This window comes from Dendrobates tinctorius, unplaced genomic scaffold (genome assembly GCF_039654945.1).
Source record: "Dendrobates tinctorius isolate UK_male_01 unplaced genomic scaffold, ASM3965494v1 ptg000315l, whole genome shotgun sequence".
Classification (NCBI taxonomy): Eukaryota; Metazoa; Chordata; class Amphibia; order Anura; family Dendrobatidae; genus Dendrobates; species Dendrobates tinctorius.
The window spans coordinates 1,691,933-1,712,303 of NW_027361982.1; the positions used below are offsets into that span (position 1 = coordinate 1,691,933).

The 20,371-nt window shown below is 46.5% G+C and overlaps 1 protein-coding gene across 2 annotated transcripts in view; it reads right to left on the minus strand.

Moving 5' to 3' along the window:
• Window positions 1–20,063, minus strand: part of VASP (vasodilator stimulated phosphoprotein) — a 38,634-nt gene extending 18,571 nt beyond the window's left edge. For both annotated transcript variants that reach the window (XM_073561209.1, XM_073561208.1), the window contains exons 1-2: window positions 19,749–20,063; window positions 12,698–12,866 (exon numbers count right to left, since the gene is read on the minus strand). In XM_073561209.1, coding sequence (XP_073417310.1) covers window positions 12,698–12,866; window positions 19,749–19,753 — 174 coding nt within the window. In that variant the 5' untranslated portion in view covers window positions 19,754–20,063. The remainder of the gene's footprint in view (window positions 1–12,697; window positions 12,867–19,748) is intronic.
• Between the last annotated feature and the right edge of the window lie 308 nt (window positions 20,064–20,371).

The window sequence follows — 20,371 nt, forward strand, 5'->3', positions numbered from 1 at the left end:
CCACTTCTTTGAAGGCCCTCCAGAAGTTTTTGGGTTTTGCTAATTTTTATCCGAAATTTATAGCAAAATTTTCTAGTATTGCCAAGCCATTGACTGATCTGACTAAGAAGGGTGCTGATGTGTTGAATTGGTCTCCGGAGGCTGTTGCTTCCTTTCAGGAGCTGAAGCGAAGATTTACCTCCGCCCCGGTTTTGCGGCAACCTGATGTCTCACTCCCGTTCCAGGTAGAGGTGGATGCTTCTGAGATTGGTGCAGGAGCTGTTTTGTCCCAAAGGGATCCTGTAACATCTAAAATGAATCCCTGTGCTTTCTTTTCCCGAAAGTTCTCTCCATCTGAACGTAACTATGATGTGGGGAACCGGGAACTGTTGGCCATGAAATGAGCATTTGAGGAGTGGAGACATTGGTTGGAGGGAGCTAAACATCAAGTGGTGGTCCTCACTGACCACAAGAATTTGATTTACCTAGAGTCGGCTAAACGCTTGAACCCTAGACAGGCTAGGTGGGCCTTGTTTTTTACACGTTTTGATTTTGTGGTCTCTTTTCTTCCTGGAACTAAGAATGTCAAGGCAGACGCCCTCTCTAGGAGTTTCTTTGCTGATTCTCCTGTGGTGACCAAGCCTGCTACCATCTTAGGCGAAGGGGTAGTTCTTTCTGCCATCTCGCCCGATTTGAGACTTGCGCTGCAAGAGTTCCAGGAGGACAAACCTGAGCGTTGTCCCAGTGGAAAGTTGTATGTTCCTGACCAGTGGAAGAAGAGAGTGATGTCTGAAGTTCATTGCTCTGCATTGGCTGGTCATCCAGGTATTTTTGGTACTAGAGATCTGGTGAGTCGCTCTTTTTGGTGGCCCACCTTGTCTCATGATGTCAGGAATTTTGTGCAGTCCTGTGGGACTTGCTCCCGGTCTAAATCTTGTTCTCGCTCTAGTGGGTTGTTGATGCCTTTGCCGGTCCCCAGGAGGCCATGGACCCATATTTCAATGGATTTCATCTCTGATATGCCGGTCTCTCAAAGAATGACTGTTATTTGGGTGATTTGTGATAGGTTCTCTAAGATGGTTCATCTTGTACCACTCCCTAAGTTGCCATCTTCCTCTGAGTTGGTGCCCCTGTTTTTGCAACAGGTGGTTCGCTTACATGGGATTCCTGAGAACATTGTATCTGACAGAGGAGTTCAGTTTGTGTCTAGATTTTGGAGGACTTTCTGTTCCAAGCTGGGAATTCAGTTGTCCTTCTCCTCTGCTTTTCACCCCCAGACCAATGGGTAGACAGAGAGAACAAACCAGACCTTGGAGTCGTATTTGAGATGTTTTATTTCCGCTGATCAGGATGATTGGGTTTCATTTTTGCCCTTGGCCGAATTTGCTTTAAATAATAGAGCTAGTTCTGCCACTTTGATGTCACCTTTTTTTTGTAACTTTGGGTTTCATCCTCGATTTTCTTCAGGGCAGGTGGAGCCTTCTGCCTGCCCAGGTGTTGACACTGTGGTGGAGAGAATGCACCAGATCTGGGACCAAGTGGTGGATAAGTTATCTCTCTCCCAGGAAAAGGCCCAGCGGTTTTCCAATCGACATAGGACCATTGGTCCCCAGTTTAAGATTGGTGATATGGTGTGGTTATCATCAAAAAATATTGCTATGAAGGTGGCTTCTCCTAAGTTTAAGCCTAGATTTATTGGACCTTACAAGATTTTGGAGATTATTAATCCGGTCTCTTTTCGTTTGGCTCTTCCTGTCACATTTAAAATCCATAATGTGTTCCATAAGTCCTTGTTGAAGAGGTTTGTTGAACCAGTTGTTCCTGGGGTGGTACCTCCAGACCCTGTATTGGTTGAAGGTAACATGGAATATGAGGTAGAGAAAATACTGGATTCCCGTTTGGCTAGACGGAGACTCCAGTATTTGGTTAAGTGGAAGGGTTATGGTCAGGAGGATAATTCCTGGGTCTCTGCCTCTGATATTCATAACAAAAGATTGGTGCGTGCCTTTCATCGGGCTCACCCTGATCGCCCTGGTGGCGTGGTTGAGGGTTCGGTGACCCCTCCTCAAGGGGGAGGTACTGTTGTGAGTTCATTTTCCCCTTCGTCACTGAGGTCTGGTGAACTCCCTATTCTGGTAAAGGAAGGTGATGAGCCTGATTATCAGGCACCTGAGTCTAATGAGGATGACTGGCTGAGTGGAGTCACGGACTGGATATAAGGCTGCCAACGCCCTTCTGCCCTGCGGGTGATTTCTCTGTGGACTTCTAGGACACCAGTCTGATTCCTGCTCCTCTAAAGCTAAGTTTTTTGCTTTGCCTGTTGCATTTGTGTTTTGTTTTTGTTTTCCTTGTTTTTCTGGATTCTGCCATTCCCTGCTGGGGTGAGCTGAATCTCCTTTTGCCTGTTGCTCTGTCTTCAGAATATTCCTGAGTACTGACATAGCTTTTTGAAGCCTAGCGTCTTCAGGACCTTTTTCACTGTCAGTCTGTTGGCTCTTATTTTCATAGGGTTTTTCACGGATTGCAGACAGCAGCCTTCCTGTCCTTTTCTATCTAGTTAGCTTGGGCCCCGTCTTTGCTCAGTCTCTCTTTCTGTCTCTGTTAGTGTTTTCATCTTGCTTCACCGTCATTATATGTTGGGGGCTGCCTATTGCTTTGGGGTCTGCTCTGGGGCAGTTTAGATTTCCCCTTTCTTTCTTTAGGCCTATTTAATTCTCCGGCTGTGATCGAGGGGTCTAGGGCATCATAGGAACCCCCCACGGCTACTGCTAGTTGTGTTGATAGGTTCAGGGGTCTGCAATCCGATAGCTGCCAACTTCTCTGGTTTTTAGCATTTCTGTTTTTGCCTCCTACGGTGACTCAGTCATAACAGGTCACACTATAGAGCCCTGTACTGTAAGGATGGTCACACTATGGAGCTCTGTACTGTAAGAGCAGTCACACTATGGAGCTCTGTACTGTAAGAGCGGTCACACTATAGAGCTCTGTACTGTAAGAGCGGTCACACTATAGAGCTCTGTACTGTAAGAGCGGTCACACTATATAGCTCTGTACTATAAGAGCGGTCACACTATGGAGCTCTGTACTGTAAGAGCGGTCACACTATGGAGCTCTGTACTGTAAGAGCGGTCACACTATAGAGCTCTGTACTGTAAGTGCGGTCACACTATGGAGCTCTGTACTGTAAGAGCGGTCACACTATGGAGCTCTGTACTGTAAGAGCGGTCACACTATGGAGCTCTGTATTGTAAGGATGGTCACACTATATAGCTTTGTACTGTAAGAGCGGTCACACTCTGGAGCTCTGTATTGTAAGAGCGGTCACGCTATAGAGCTCTGTACTGTAAGAGCGGTCACACTATAGAGCTCTATACTGTAAGAACGGTCACACTATGGAGCTCTGTACTGTAAGAGCGGTCACACTATGGAGCTCTGTACTGTAAGAGCGGTCACACTATGGAGCTCTGTATTGTAAGGATGGTCACACTATATAGCTTTGTACTGTAAGAGCGGTCACACTCTGGAGCTCTGTATTGTAAAAGCGGTCACACTGTGGAGCTCTGTACTGTAAGAGCAGTCACACTATAGAGCTCTATACTGTAAGAACGGTCACACTATGGAGCTCTGTACTGTAAGAGCGGTCACACTATGGAGCTCTGTACTGTAAGAGGGGTCACTCTATAGAGCTCTGTACTGTAAGAGCAGTCACGCTATAGAGTCTGTACTGTAAGAGCGATCACGCTATAGAGTCTGTACTGTAAGGACGGCCACACTATAGAGCTCTGTACTGTAAGAGCGGTCACGCTATAGAGCTCTGTACCGTAAGAGCGGTCACGCTATAGAGCTCTGTACTGTAAGAGCGGTAACACTGTGGAGCTCTGTACTGTAAGGACGGTCACACTATAGAGCTCTGTACTGTAAGAGCGGTCACACTATAGAGTCTATACTGTAAGAGCGGTCACGCTATGGAGCTCTGTACTGTAAGAGCGGTCACGTTATAGAGCTCTGTACCGTAAGAGCGGTCACGCTATAGAGCTCTGTACCGTAAGAGCGGTCACGCTATAGAGCTCTGTACCGTAAGAGCGGTCACGCTATAGAGCTCTGTACCGTAAGAGCGGTAACACTGTGGAGCTCTGTACTGTAAGGACGGTCACACTATAGAGCTCTGTACTGTAAGAGCGGTCACACTATAGAGCTCTGTACTGTAAGAGCGGTCACACTATAGAGCTCTGTACTGTAAGAGCAGTCACACTGTGGAGCTCTGTACTGTAAGAGCGGTCACACTATTGAGCTCTGTACTGTAAGCAGTCACACTATAGAGTCTATACTGTAAGAGCGGTCACGCTATGGAGCTCTGTACTGTAAGAGCGGTCACACTATAGAGCTCTGTACTGTAAGAGCGGTCACACTATTGAGCTCTGTACTGTAAGAGCAGTCACACTATGGAGCTCTGTACTGTAAGAGCGGTCACACTATAGTCTGTACTGTAAGAAAGGTCACATTATGGAGCTCTGTACTGTAAGAACGGTCACACTATAGAGCTCTGTACTGTAAGAACGTTCACACTATAGAGCTCTGTACTGTAAGAGCGGTCACGCTATAGAGCTCTGTACTGTAAGAGCGGTCACACTATAGAGCTCTGTACTGTAAGAACGGTCATGCTATAGAGCTCTGTACTGTAAGAGCGGTCACGCTATAGAGCTCTGTACTGTAAGAGCGGTCACACTATAGAGCTCTGTACTGTAAGAGCGGTCACTCTATAGAGCTCTGTACTGTAAGAACGGTCACACTATAGAGCTCTGTACTGTAAGAACGGTCACACTATAGAGCTCTGTAATGTAAGAGCGGTCACACTATAGAGCTCTGTATTGTAAAAGCGGTCACACTGTGGAGCTCTGTACTGTAAGAGCAGTCACATTATAGAGCTCTATACTGTAAGAACGGTCACGCTATAGAGCTCTGTACTGTAAGAGCGGTCACACTATAGAGCTCTGTATTGTAAAAGCGGTCACACTGTGGAGCTCTGTACTGTAAGAGCAGTCACACTATAGAGCTCTATACTGTAAGAACGGTCACACTATGGAGCTCTGTACTGTAAGAGCGGTCACACTATGGAGCTCTGTACTGTAAGAGCGGTCACGTTATAGAGCTCTGTACTGTAAGAGCGGTCACACTATGGAGCTCTGTACCGTAAGAGCGGTCACGCTATAGAGCTCTGTACCGTAAGAGCGGTCACGCTATAGAGCTCTGTACCGTAAGAGCGGTAACACTGTGGAGCTCTGTACTGTAAGGACGGTCACACTATAGAGCTCTGTACTGTAAGAGCGGTCACACTATAGAGCTCTGTACTGTAAGAGCGGTCACACTATAGAGCTCTGTACTGTAAGAGCAGTCACACTGTGGAGCTCTGTACTGTAAGAGCGGTCACACTATTGAGCTCTGTACTGTAAGCGGTCACACTATAGAGTCTATACTGTAAGAGCGGTCACGCTATGGAGCTCTGTACTGTAAGAGCGGTCACACTATAGAGCTCTGTACTGTAAGAGCGGTCACACTATAGAGCTCTGTACTGTAAGAGCGGTCACACTATGGAGCTCTGTACTGTAAGAGCGGTCACACTATAGAGTCTGTACTGTAAGAACGGTCACACTATAGAGTCTGTACTGTAAGAACGGTCACACTATGGAGCTCTGTACTATAAGAACGGTCACACTATAGAGCTCTGTACTGTAAGAACGGTCACACTATAGAGCTCTGTACTGTAAGAGCGGTCACACTATAGAGCTCTGTACTGTAAGAGCGGTCACACTATAGAGCTCTGTACTGTAAGAGCGGTCACACTATAGAGCTCTGTACTGTAAGAACGGTCACGCTATAGAGCTCTGTACTGTAAGAGCGGTTACGCTATAGAGCTCTGTACTGTAAGAGCGGTCACGCTATAGAGCTCTGTACTGTAAGAGCGGTCACTCTATAGAGCTCTGTAATGTAAGAACGGTCACACTATAGAGCTCTGTACTCTAAGAACGGTCACACTATAGAGCTCTGTACTGTAAGAACGGTCACACTATGGAGCTCTGTACTGTAAGAGCGGTCAACCTATAGAGCTCTGTACTGTAAGAGCGGTCACACTATAGAGCTCTGTACTGTAAGAACGGTCACACTATAGAGCTCTGTACTGTAAGAACGGTCACACTATAGAGCTCTGTACTGTAAGAACGGTCACACTATAGAGCGGTCTTACGGAGTATATAAAATTCCCTAACATCTTTTTTGACAGATAAAAGACAAGTTTTCTGCACTGGATCACTAGGACTGGCTGCTGATTCAGGGGTTTATTTTGGTTTCCAAATTTGGAGTCAGGCTGAGCTGTGGATTTGATAGAAATAATTAACATCTCAAAGTATAAATCTGTGGAATTTGTGTGTCCTGGCTTAAATCACCTCTCGTGCTGTAATCAATCCCAGAGCTGCACTCATCGTTATCTACTACATTAATTATTATACTCCAGTTACATCCAGAGCTGCTGTCACCGTTCTCTACTACATTAGTTATTATACTCCAGTTACATCCAGAGCTGAATTCATTGTTATCTACTACATTAGTTATTATACTCCAGTTACATCCAGAGCTGCAGTCACCGTTTCTACTACATTAGTTATTTTACTCCAGTTACATTCAGAGCTGCAGTCACCGTTTCTACTACATTAGTTATTTTACTCCAGTTACATTCAGAGCTGCAGTCACCGTTATCTACTACATTAGTTATTAAACTCCAGTTACATCCAGAGCTGCAATGTGTTTCCCTTTGACAAGTCAGCAGTGTTACATAAAACAATTTGCTCCCGAGCACAATTGACTGATCTGTGACTGCAGCTTTGGATGTGACTAAGGGTACCGTTACACTTACCGATGCACCAGCGATCCCAACAACGATATGAATCGCTGGTGCATCGCTAAGTGGTCGCTAGTGAGCTGCCACACAGGCAGATCTCACCAGCGACATAGCAGCGGTCAGGGGTCGCTACTTACCTGTCAGACGAGGCGATCCTGAGGTCCTCCCACCCGCGTCCACGCGTTGCTCGTCGGCGCCACAGGAAGCCCAGCAGGAAGCCACCCGACGAGAAACGGTCCAGGACATTCTCGCGCGATCAGCGATAACCAACGGGGGAGCGGTCGGAGGTAAGTATCACACATAGCGATATCGCTAGCAATATCGCTATAACGTCACAAAATCGGTGACGTTACAGTGTTTAACGGGGGCTTAAGATGTGGCCTAACTCATGGGGGAGCTTTGGTTCATTCTTCTTATCCCTTACAGTCACCTTGGGTTCCCATAATTCCAAGTTCAGTATCGGCATAGCTCTGCTCATCATTTGCCTCCTAGTTCATGAACAAAATGACAAAACTAAAGACTGACACAAAACTGGATCTTCAGGAGAGAAGTTTAACGCTGCAGATTTCTATCCCATCTGGGATGACGGGATTTTAGGGCCCAGTAATGGCGTCCATGAAACATCTGAGCTCACACACACGAGGACGACTCGGTACCGAACATCTCCAGGTGAGTGGGGGAACACTCCATAATTAAACATCTACAGGAGGCTGTGATGGCTCCTGTATTCGCACCCTCTGGCGCTGAACACGTTCCTGGAATAACTCATCCTCCCAGTCCCCGTCAGAATCACAGCCAGGAGGAGCTTTACAGTCAGCGACTCCCGGGGGGTCACTGCAGCTTCTCAAGATATACAAGATGGGGGGGACAGGACACATCATCTCTAGATGCGGGGGGTCATGTCTGTTATACACTAACCCCGCTCATCTGCACCACGACTGTATTACGGCATTATAACCCCACACTGTATACACGGCACAAACATACATGGTAGATACACATATAAGATACATACACTGCGCATGCATACATTCCACACACAGGATACAGCTCGCAAAAATTAAGAGACCACTGCAAAATTTTCAGTTTGTCTGATTTTTCTCTTTATAAGTATATTTTTGAGTAAAATGTAAATTGCTCTTTTATTCTATAAACTACTGACAACATGTCTCCGAATTTCCAAGCACTAAATTTTGTATTTATTTTCAGAAAATGAGAAATGGTCAAAATAACAAAAAATGCAGTGCTTGTAGACCTCAAATATTGCTAAGAAAACAAGTTCATAATCATTTAGAAACAATACTAATGTTTTAACTCAGGAAGAGTTCAGAAATCAATATTTTGTGGAATAACCATGATTTTTAATCACAGCTGTCATGCGTCTTGGCATGCTTTCCACCAGTCTTTCACACTGCTTTTGGGTGACCTTATGCCACTCCTGGTATAAAAATGTAAGCAGTTCTTTTTTTGATGGCTTGTGACTATCCATCTTCCTCTTGATTACATTCCAGAGGTTTTCAATGGGGTTCAGGTCTGGAGATTGGGCTGGCCATGACAGGGATTTGATGTGGTGGTCCTTCATCCACACATTGAGTGACCTAGCTGTGTGGCATGGCGCATTGTCCTGCTGGAAAAAACAGTGCTCAGAGTTGGAGAACATTAACTGAGCAGAAGGAATCAACTGTTTTTACAGGATAACCTTGGATGCGGCTTGATTCATACGTCCTTTGCAAAGATTAACCTGCCCAATTCCAGCCTTGCTGAAGCATCCCCAGATCATCACTGATCCTCCACCAAATTTCACAGTGGGTGCCAGACGCTGTGGCTTGTACGCCTCTCCAGGTCTCCATCTAACCATTAGATGACCAGGTGTTGGGCAAAGCTGAAAATTAGACTCAGAGAAGATTACCTTACTCCAGACCTATGGTTCAATCCTTATGGTCTTTGGCAAACTTCAGCCTGGCTCTCCTTTGCTTCTCATTGATGAAAGGCTTTTTTCTAGCTTTACATGACTTGAGCCCTACCTCTAGGAGCCTGTTACGAACTGTTCTTGCCGTGCACTTCACCCCAGCTGCCATTTGCCATTCCTTTTGTAGGTCACTTGATGTCATCCTGCGGTTGCCGAATGACTTTCACATAAGATGACGGTCATCCCGGTCAATGGAGAATCGTTTTCACTCTCTGCCTGTCTGTAGCTTTGTTGTCCTCAATGTCTGCTGCTTGACCTAGTTGTAATGGACTGCTGTCTTAGAAATTTTAAGGATGGAGGCAACATAATGCTCACTGTATCCCTCTGCTAGTAAAGCCAGAATTGAGCCCTTCTTTTCCTCACTCAAGACTTTTCTTTTCCAATCCTTTGGCATGGTTAAAAGTTTTTTTTTCATTCCTATTACTTTTGGGATATTACTAGCACTTGTTTTGCCATCCAGCTTGTCCTATTGCAAGAGGATTGTGAACACCACAGCAGGGTTTTTTTTAGGGTATTTGCACACGTTGCAGTTTTTGATGCGTTTCCGCAGCGTTTTTGGCCGCGCAGAATTGCCTCAAATCCGCAGTGCGTTGTGCACACAATGTAAATCAATGGGAAATCCAAAAACACTGTGCACACGCTTATTTTCCGCAGCATGTCAATTCTTTGTGCGGACTTGCAGCGTTTATGCACCCATTGACTTGCACTGAGTCGGGCACTTCCGCAGCAAAACCACAGGTCTAAAATCTGCGGTTTCTCTGCAGAGGAAACGCTGCAGATAGGGAGGAGGCAAGTGTGTGGACGGAGTGTGGGAGGTGACTGTGTGTGTGTATAGTGTGTGGGCGGTGACTGTGTGAGTGTATGGTGTGTGCAGGCTATGTGTGTGTGCACGTGTGTGGGGGGTGTGCTGGGGCTGAGCGTGTGTGTGTGTGTGTAGGCAGGCATTGTCTGATCGGACTATGAGTCCCATCCGGCTATGCCTGCTACAGTGACAGTGGTTGATTGACACATTAGCCAATGATGGGACAGTAGTAGTCCCATCATCCGGCAAATGTGTTGAATGTAAAAAAAAAAAAAAGCACACACACATATAGTCCATACTTACCATATTCTGCTAATCCCCAAAGCCCTCGCTCAACTGAAAAAAAATTAAAATAATAAACAAACAATATACACCCTGTGTCTGACGAAATCCAATTAATACGATTGTCCCACAACAATCTCCCGTGGAGAGCTGTCACATCAGCTGATGCGACCGCTCTCCAGGGGCTCCAATGATACAGTGTGGAGGATTATCTCCGTCATTGTATCACTATGCCCCTGACAGGTCACCTGAGTTCACCTGTCACTTTGCGTCACTACAGCATGAGAATTTTCTCAGACTGTAGTGCCGTAAAGCGAGAGGCTTATCTCCAATGACACACTGCTGGAGGGTTATCTCCGGTCAGTGTGTCATCGAAGGCCTATAAAGTGGTCACATCTGCTGATGTTACAGCTCTATATGGGAGATCGTCGTGGGACAATCGTTATTAATGAGATTACGTCGGACAGGGAGTATACTGTTGGTTTCTTTTTTTAATTTTTTTGCAGGTGATCGAGGGCTTCGAATGGATAGGCGTGTAATAAAAATTATGAAAAAATGTTTTATTTCATTAAAATACTTTATTCTTAAGTGTGTGGGGTTTTTTTTCACCCTTTCTCCAAAAAGCCGCCTTACATAATGGAGGTTTTGTCACCGTATGTGCCGAGCCCCAACACACGTTTCACTTTGCTTCCTCAGGGGACGATTTCCCCCTGAGAAAGTAGAGTGAAAGGCGCGTTGGGGTCCGGCACATGCGATGACAGATCCTCCATGTTCTGTTTAGAGACCATTCACATATGGCCTTCCCCTCTCCTGAGTGCTAACTGGGATTAAAGGGGACCCCTTTTAATCTAATAGATGCAGGATCCACTTTATGGACGACTGTCTATCATGCAGTTACAGAACACAGCAATTATGATACGCTGGAAAACAGTAGTACACCAATTTGATTTATTGTAGCCTTACCTGAAACACACCAGGTGCATACACACACATATACTACTAACATATATGGTACATATACACATGACACATAGATGTAAAATACATACTTGATACATAATACATATACAGCAGGGGAAATAAGTATTTGATCCCTTGCTGATTTTGTAGTTTGCCCACTGACAATGAACAGTCTATAATTTTTTAAGTGTAGGTTAAATTTAACATTGAGAGATAGAATATCAAAAATAAAATCCAGAAAATCACATTGTATAAATTATATAAATTTATTTGCATTTTGCATTGAGAAATAAGTATTTGATCCCCTACCAACCATTAAGAGTTTTGCCTCCTACAAGCCAGTTAGACGCTCCTAATCAACTTGTTACCTACATTAAAGACAGCTGTCTTACATAATCACCTTTATAAAAGACTCCTGTCTACAGACTCAATTAATCAGTCAGACTCTAACCTCTACAACATGGGCAAGACAAAAGCTTTAGAAGGATGTCAGGGACAAGATCATAGACCTGCACAAAGCTTGAATGGGCTACAAAACCCTAAGTAAGACGCTGAGTGAGAAGGAGACAACAGTGCAATAGGAAGAAAATGGAAGAAATACAAAATGGCTGTCAATCATAATCGATCTTGGGCACCATGCAAAATCTCACCTCGTGGGGTATCCTTGATCGTGAGGAAGGTGAGAGATTAGCCTAAAACTACACGGGGGGGGGGGGAACTTGTTAATGATCTCAAGATAGCTGGGACCACAGTCACCAAGAAAACCATTGGTAACACATTACGCCGTATAGGTTTAAAATCCCACAGTACTCGCAAGGTCCCCCTGCTTAAGAAGGCACTTGTGCAGGCCCGTCTGAAGTTTGCCAATGAATACCTGGATGCTTCTTTGAGTGATTGGGAGAAGGTGCTGTGGTTGGATGAGACAAAAATTGAGCTCTTTGGCATTAACTCAACTCGCCGTGTTTGGAGGAATAGAAATGCTGCCTATGACTCAAAGAACACCGTCCCCACTGTCAAGCATGGAGGTGGAAACATTACGTTTTAGGGTTGTTTCTCTGCTATGGGCACAGGACTACTTCACCGCATCAATGAGAGAATTGATGGAGCCATGTACCGTAAAATCCTGAGTGACAACCTCCGTCCCTCCGCCAGGACATTAAAAATGGGTCGTGGCTGGGTCTTCCAGCAAGACAATGACCCAAAACATACAGCCAAGGCAACAAAGGAGTGGCTCAAAAAGAAGCACATTAAGGTCATGGAGTGGCCTAGCCAGTCTCCAGACCTTAATCCCAAAGAAAACTTATGGAGGGAGTTGAAGCTCCAAATTGCCAAGCGACAGCCTCAAAATCTTAATGATTTTGAGACGATCTGCAAGGGGAGTGGACCAAAATTCCTCCTGACATGTGCGCAAACCTCATCATGAACTGTAAAAAAAAGTCTGACTCCTGTGCTTGCCAACAAGGGTTTTGCCACCAAGTATTAAGTCTTATACTTATATCTCACTGCAAAATGCAAATACATGTATATAATTTATACAATGTGATATTCTGGATTTTATTTTTGATATTCTATCTCTCAGTGTTAAAATTAACCTTCCCTTAAAATTACAGACTGTTCATGTCTTTGTCAGTGGGCAAACTTACAAAATCAGCAAGGAATCAAATACTTATTTCCTTCACAGTATACACTACACATACAGTATATAGTACATGATACACACCTGGTGCATACACACACATACTACTTACGTATATAGCACATATACACATTACACATAGATGTTACATACACACATGATATCCCCAGGCTGTACCTGCTGATCAGGCTGCTTCCTCCCCACCACGCGGTATGACTGGCCCCCTGCGCTGTAGTAGAGCTGGACTCGGCTGTGTCCGGCTGGGCCAGTCCCGGAATTGATCCACTTCTTACTGGAATCATCGTAGACCATGACGGTGGCTCTGGCCGTGATCACCGGTGTCTCACTGCAGAGTAGAGGAAGCTGATGAGCAAAGAAATTCATGACTATCACCCCCACTACAACTCCTGGAGGGTCACAACACTCTCCATCAGTGTTGCGGTGTCCCACCCTGTGGACGCCCAGTCACATCAGAACCGTTATCACCCCTGGCCGGACCCCAGGAAGTCCACTCCTGACCCCGGCCTCACATCGTCAGCGGTCAGACCCATTCATGCAGCATACAGTCCACACCAGGCACAGGCAGCACAAGAGCGGTGACATCATACACAGTGATGACATCACACCCTCCTACTATAGTGTGTTACATACAGAACCTCACCCCCATCTTCCCCGGATAACCTTATAACTGGTCTGGCTCAAGTGATAATGGACCGGAGGCTATAAATAACGTGTGAATATAACGTGACAGCAGACAGGACTGCACCCCGGGTTACAGCAGACAGCGCGGTACATAAAGCCGCACAGAACGTGTCACATTTCATCTAAACTGTCAGACACACAAAACAAAAATAAAAATGTGGCTTTCCCTCTGCTATCCGCCTCCACCCCCCTCCCCCCCGCTGCATGTTGTGGTTTTGTCTATATAAGGCTATGAGAAGCTGACGGGAGCTACCACAATGACTGAGAAGAGGGAGGGAAAAAGGAAGTAAAAGGAATGAGCACAAGGCACCAAAAATAATAACACAATACTGCCCAGTCTGACGGTCACCTAGGTGTTATGGAGAAGAGCGTGATGTCACCATCATCCAGGTGTTCTAGAGAGGAGCGTCATGTCACCGTCATCCTGATGTTATAGAGAGATGCGTGATGTCACCGTCCTCCAGGTGTTATAGAAGAGTGTGATGTCACCATCCTCCAGGTGTTATAGAAGAGTGTGATGTCACCATCCTGCAGGTGTTAGAGGAGAGCGTGATGTCACCGTCCTCCAGATGTTATAAAGAGGAGCGTGATATCACCACCCTCCTCAGTGTTATAGAGAGGAGCGTGATATCATCGTCCTCCAGGTGTTATAAAAGGGAGCGGGACGTCACCATCCTCCAGATGTTATAAAAGGGAGCGGGACGTCACCATCCTCCAGATGTTATAGAAAGGAGTCCTACAGGTGGTATAGAGAAGAGTGTGATGTCACTGTCACCCAGGTGTTATAGAGAGTGATATCACCGTCCTCCAGGTGTTATAGAAACAAGCGTGATGTCACCGTCCTCGAGGTGGTGTAGAGAGGAGCGGGAAGTCACCGTCCTCCTGGTGTTATAGAGAAGAGCATGATGTCACCGTCGACCAGGTGTTATAAAAAGGAGCATGATGTCACCCACCCTCCTCACGGTGTTATAGAGAGGAGCATGATGTCACCGTCCACAAGGTGTTATAGAAAGGAGCATGATGTCTCCGTCCTCCAGGTGTTATAGAAAGGAGCAGGATGTCACCGTCCTCCAGGTGTTATAGAGAAGAGGGTGATGTCACTGTCCTCCAGATGTTAGAGAATGATGTCACCGTCGACGAGGTGTTATAGAAACGAGCGTGATGTCACCCACCCTCCAGGTGTTATAAAGAGGAGCGTGATGTCACCCACCCTCCTCATTGTTATAGAGAGGAGCGGGATGTCACCGTCCTCCAGGTGTTATAGAGATAAGCGTGATGTCACCGTCACTCAGGTGTTATAGAGAGGAGTGTGATATCACCGTCCTCCAGGTGTTATAGAAACGAGCGTGATGTCACCCGCCCTCCAGGTGTTATAAAGAGGAGTGTGATGCTACCCACCCTCCTCACAGTGTTATAGAGAGGAGAGAGATGCCACCGTCCTTCAGGTGTTATAAAGAGGAGCATGAAGTCACCGTCCTCCAGGTCTTACAAAGAGGAGTATGATGTCACGGTCCTCCAGGTGTTATAAAGAGGAGCGGAGTGTCACCTTCCTCATGGTGTTATAGAGAGGAGCGTGATGACACCGTCCACCAGGTGTTATAGAAATGAGCGGAATGTCACCGTCCTCCAGGTGTTATAGAAAGGAGCGTGATGTCACCGTCCTCCAGGTGTTATAGAAAGGAGCGTGATGTCACCGTCCTCCAGGTGTTATAGAAAGGAGCGTGATGTCACCGTCCTCCAGGTGTTATAGAAAGGAGCGTGATGTCACCGTCCTCCAGGTGTTATAGAAAGGAGCGTGATGTCACCGTCCTCCAGGTGTTATAGAAAGGAGCGTGATGTCACCGTCCACCAGGTGTTATAGAGAGGAGCGTGATGTCACCGTCCACCAGGTGTTATAGAGAGGAGCGTGACGTCACCGTCCTCCAGATGTTATAGAGAGGAGCGTGACGTCACCGTCCTCCAGATGTTATAGAGAGGAGCGTGATGTCACCGTCCTCCAGGTGTTATAGAGAGGAGCGTGATGTCACCGTCCTCCAGGTGTTATAGAGAGGAGCGTGATGTCACCGTCCTCCAGGTGTTATAGAGAGGAGCGTGATGTCACCGTCCTCCAGGTGTTATAGAGAGGAGCGTGATGTCACCGTCCTCCAGGTGTTATAGAAAAGAGCGTGATGTCACCTTCCTCCAGATGTTATAAAGAGGAGCGGGATGTCACTGTCCTCCAGATGTTATAAAGAGGAGCGTGATGTCACTGTCCTCCAGATGTTAGAGAATGATGCCACCATCGACCAGGTGTTATAGAAACGAGCGTGATGTCACCCACCCTCCAGGCGTTATAAAGAGGATTGTGATGCTACCCACCCTCCGCACGGTGTTATAGAGAGGAGCGGGATGTCACCGTCCTCCAGGTGTTATAGAGATAAGTGTGAAGTTACCGTCACTCAGGTGTTATAGAGAAGAGTGTGATCACAGTCCTCCAGGTGTTATAGAAATGAGCGTGATGTCACCCACCCTCCAGGTGTTATAAAGAGGAGTGTGATGCCACCCACCCTCCTCACAGTGTTATAGAGAGGAGACTGAAGTCACCGTCCACCAGTTGTTATAGAAAGCAGCGTGATGTCTCCGTCCTCCAGGTGTTATAGAGAGGAGCGTGATGTCACCGTCCTCCAGGTGTTATAGAGAGGAGCGTGATGTCACCGTCCTCCAGGTGTTATAGAGAGGAGCGTGATGTCACCGTCCTCCAGGTGTTATAGAGAGGAGCGTGATGTCACCGTCCTCCAGGTGTTATAGAGAGGAGCGTGATATCATCGTCACCCAGATGTTATAGAGAGGAGCGTGATGTCACCATCCTCCAGGTGTTATAGAGAGGAGCGTGATGTCACCGTCCTCCAGGTGTTATAGAGAGGAGCGTGATATCATCGTCACCCAGATGTTATAGAGAGGAGCGGGATGTCACCGTCCTCCAGGTGTTATAGAAAGGAGTGTGATGTCACCGTCCTCCAGGTATTATAGAAAGGAGTGTGAAGTCACCGTCCTCCAGGTGTTATAGAGGGGAGCGTGAGGTCACCGTCCTCCAGGTGTTATAGAGGGGAGCGTGATATCATCGTCACCCAGATGTTATAGAGAGGAGCGTGATGTCACCATCCTCCAGGTGTTACAAAGAGGAGCGGGATGTCACCGTCCTCCAGGTGTTACAAAGAGGAGCGGGATGTCACCGTCCTCCAGGTGTTATAGAAAGGAGTGTGAAGTCACCGTCCTCCAGGTGTTATAGAGGGGAGCGTGATGTCACCGTCCTCCAGGTGTTATAGAGAGGAGCGTGATGGCACTGTCACCCAGGTGTTATAGAGAGGAGCGTGATGTCACCGTCTTTCAGGTGGTAGAGGAGTGAGATGTCACCGTCCTCCAGGTGTTACATAGAGCGTGATGTCACCGTCCTCCAGGTGTCATAGAAAGGAGCGTGATGTCACCGTCCTCCAGGTGTTATAGAAAGGAGCGTGATGTCACCATCCTCCAGGTGTTAAAGAGGAGCGGAATGTCACCGTCTTTCAGGTGTTAGAGAGGGGAATGAGATATCACCGTCCTCCAGGTGTTACAGAGAGGAGCGGGATGTCACCGTCCTCCAGGTGTTATAGAGAGGAGCGGGATGTCACCGTCCTCCAGGTGTTATAGCGAGGAGCGGGATGTCACCGTCCTCCAGGAGTTATAGCGAGGAGTGTGATGTCACCATCCTCCAGGAGTTATAGCGAGGAGTGTGATGTCACCATCCTCCAGGTGTTAAAGAGGAGCGGAATGTCACCGTCTTTCAGGTGTTAGAGAGGGGAGTGAGATATCACCGTCCTAAAGGTGTTATAGAGAGGAGCGTGATGTCACCGTCCTCCAGATGTTATAGCGAGGAGTGTGATGTCACCATCCTCCAGGTGTTAAAGAGGAGCGGAATGTCACCGTCTTTCAGGTGTTAGGGGAGTGAGATATCACCGTCCTCCAGGTGTTACAAAGAGGAGCGGGATGTCACCGTCCTCCAGGTGTTATAGAAAGGAGTGTGAAGTCACCGTCCTACAGGTGTTATAGAGAGGAGCGTGATGTCACCGTCCTACAGGTGTTATAGAGAGGAGCGTCATGCCACCATCCTCCAGGTGCCCTAGAGGTGTGTAGGTGGTACAGACAGTGATGTGCTGTCATAGGCATCCAAGCATTATAAATAATACCCCTGTATTCAGTGTATAGCCATATATAACACCCCCAGGTACAATATATACCTATACATAATACCCCTGGGTATGAACTACTCATTGTTTATACCCATAAATAATAGCCCCTGGGTACAGAGAATGCCAATATACAATAGCCCCAGGTACAGTATACTCCCAAATGTTATATATATAAAAAAATATAACACCCTCAGTACAGTATATGCCATATATAATAACCCTGCCTACAGCATATATATCCCCTGGTATGGTATATTCCCATATAATAGCTCTGTATATATATATATTAGCCCCCCAGGTAAAGTATATATATACACTTCTTTGAACTGAATATATATAGCCCCTTGGGTACTATATACACATGTATACTGCACTCAGTAATAGTATATATAGTCATATTCTATCTGTAAAGCGCTGTGCAATTAATGGTGCTATATAAATATGTAATAATACCCCTGCATACAATACACCCATAAATATAATACCCCTGGATAGTGTACAACCATATATAATACCCCAGGGTACAGTATACACCCATATATGATACAGCCCCCAGAATACAGTACAACCTTATATAATTCCCCCGGATACAGTATACACATGTATATAATACCCCCGGATAGAGTGTGTACACCCATATATATGATACATCCCCCAAATACAGTATACACCCATATATAATACCCCCAGATACAGTATACACCCATATATATGATACATCCCCCAAATACAGTATACGCCCATATATAATACCCCCGGATACAGTGTACACCCATCTATAAGATACATCCCCCAAATACAGTATACACCCATATATAATACCCCCGATACAGTGTACAATCATATATACCCCTGGATACAGTATACACACCCATATATATGATACATCCCCCAAATACAGTATACACCCATATATAATACCCCCGGATACAGTATACACCCATATATATGATACATCCCCCAAATACAGTATACACCCATATATAATACTACCGGATACAGTGTACAATCATATATACCCCCGGATACAGTGTACACCCATCTATAATGCCCCCCACATACAGTGTACACCCATCTATAATGCCCCCCACATACAGTGTACACCCATCTATAATGCCCCCCACATACAGTGTACACCCATCTATAATGCCCCCCACATACAGTGTACACCCATCTATAATGCCCCCCACATACAGTGTACACCCATCTATAATGCCCCCACATACAGTGTACACCCATCTATAATACCCCCGGATACAGTGTACACCCATCTATAATGCCCCCACATACAGTGTACACCCATCTATAATGCCCCCGGATACAGTGTACACCCATCTATAATGCCCCCACATACAGTGTACACCCATCTATAATACCCCCGGATACAGTGTACACCCATCTATAATACCCCCGGATACAGTGTACACCCATCTATAATGCCCCCCACATACAGTGTACACCCATCTATAATACCCCCGGATACAGTGTACACCCATCTATAATGCCCCCACATACAGTGTACACCCATCTATAATGCCCCCACATACAGTGTACACCCATCTATAATGCCCCCACATACAGTGTACACCCATCTATAATGCCCCCACATACAGTGTACACCCATCTATAATGCCCCCACATACAGTGTACACCCATCTATAATACCCCCGGATACAGTGTACACCCATCTATAATACCCCCGGATACAGTGTACACCCATCTATAATGCCCCCACATACAGTGTACACCCATCTATAATACCCCCACATACAGTGTACACCCATCTATAATGCCCCCACATACAGTGTACACCCATCTATAATGCCCCCACATACAGTGTACACCCATCTATAATACCCCCGGATACAGTGTACACCCATCTATAATGCCCCCACATACAGTGTACACCCATCTATAATACCCCCACATACAGTGTACACCCGTCTATAATGCCCCCACATACAGTGTACACCCATCTATAATGCCCCCACATACAGTGTACACCCATCTATAATGCCCCCACATACAGTGTACACCCATCTATAATACCCCCGGATACAGTGTACACCCATCTATAATGCCCCCACATACAGTGTACACCCATCTATAATACCCCCGGATACAGTGTACACCCATCTATAATACCCCCGGATACAGTGTACACCCATCTATAATGCCCCCACATACAGTGTACACCCATCTATAATGCCCCCACATACAGTGTACACCCATCTATAATGCCCCCACATACAGTGTACACCCATATATATGACAGTCTATATAACCACACATGGGGCAGACAGGACAGGATCTGCTCTCACCTCATGCTGCTGGCGCCTCCTCCTGGTAGGAATGTGCCCTCACCTGTGCTGCCCCCACCCTAACTGTCCTCTGCCCCTCAGCTATCCGGGCATAGCAGGAAGTGGCCCCTGCACCAGCTGCCTCCTCCCAGGGCCCCTGAGAGCCTCCCTGGCCGGGGCGGATGTCCTCAGCCTGTCCTGGCTCTGCTCCTCCCGCCTCTCCCTGTGCAGATCTACAGACGCATCTGTCTCTCTGGATCCCTCTGTCTCTCCCTTTCTCTCTGTTTCTTTCTTTCCTCTCTGTTACAAGCTATCACTTCCTCTCTTTTGGGATCTGCCTTCTCTTAAAGCGGCCACAAGCCACAGCCCCACCACTTAAAGCAGCAACGCCACATGCACCTTCCCCCACACCAGGATCTGCAGCCCCCAGGGGTTTGTACAGTATGGAGGGAGGGGAGCGCACACCTGGCAGGTGGCCGCATGATACTCCACATAAAGTCTAAATCCACATGGAAAATATTTAGAACTTCTCAATCATCAACCAATCACACAGCAGCTTTGATTTCATTAATCTTCCCCAAAGACTCTGCGGAGCAGACAGATCCCAAAATATAAGGGACGCATGTTGATGATTATGGTTTACA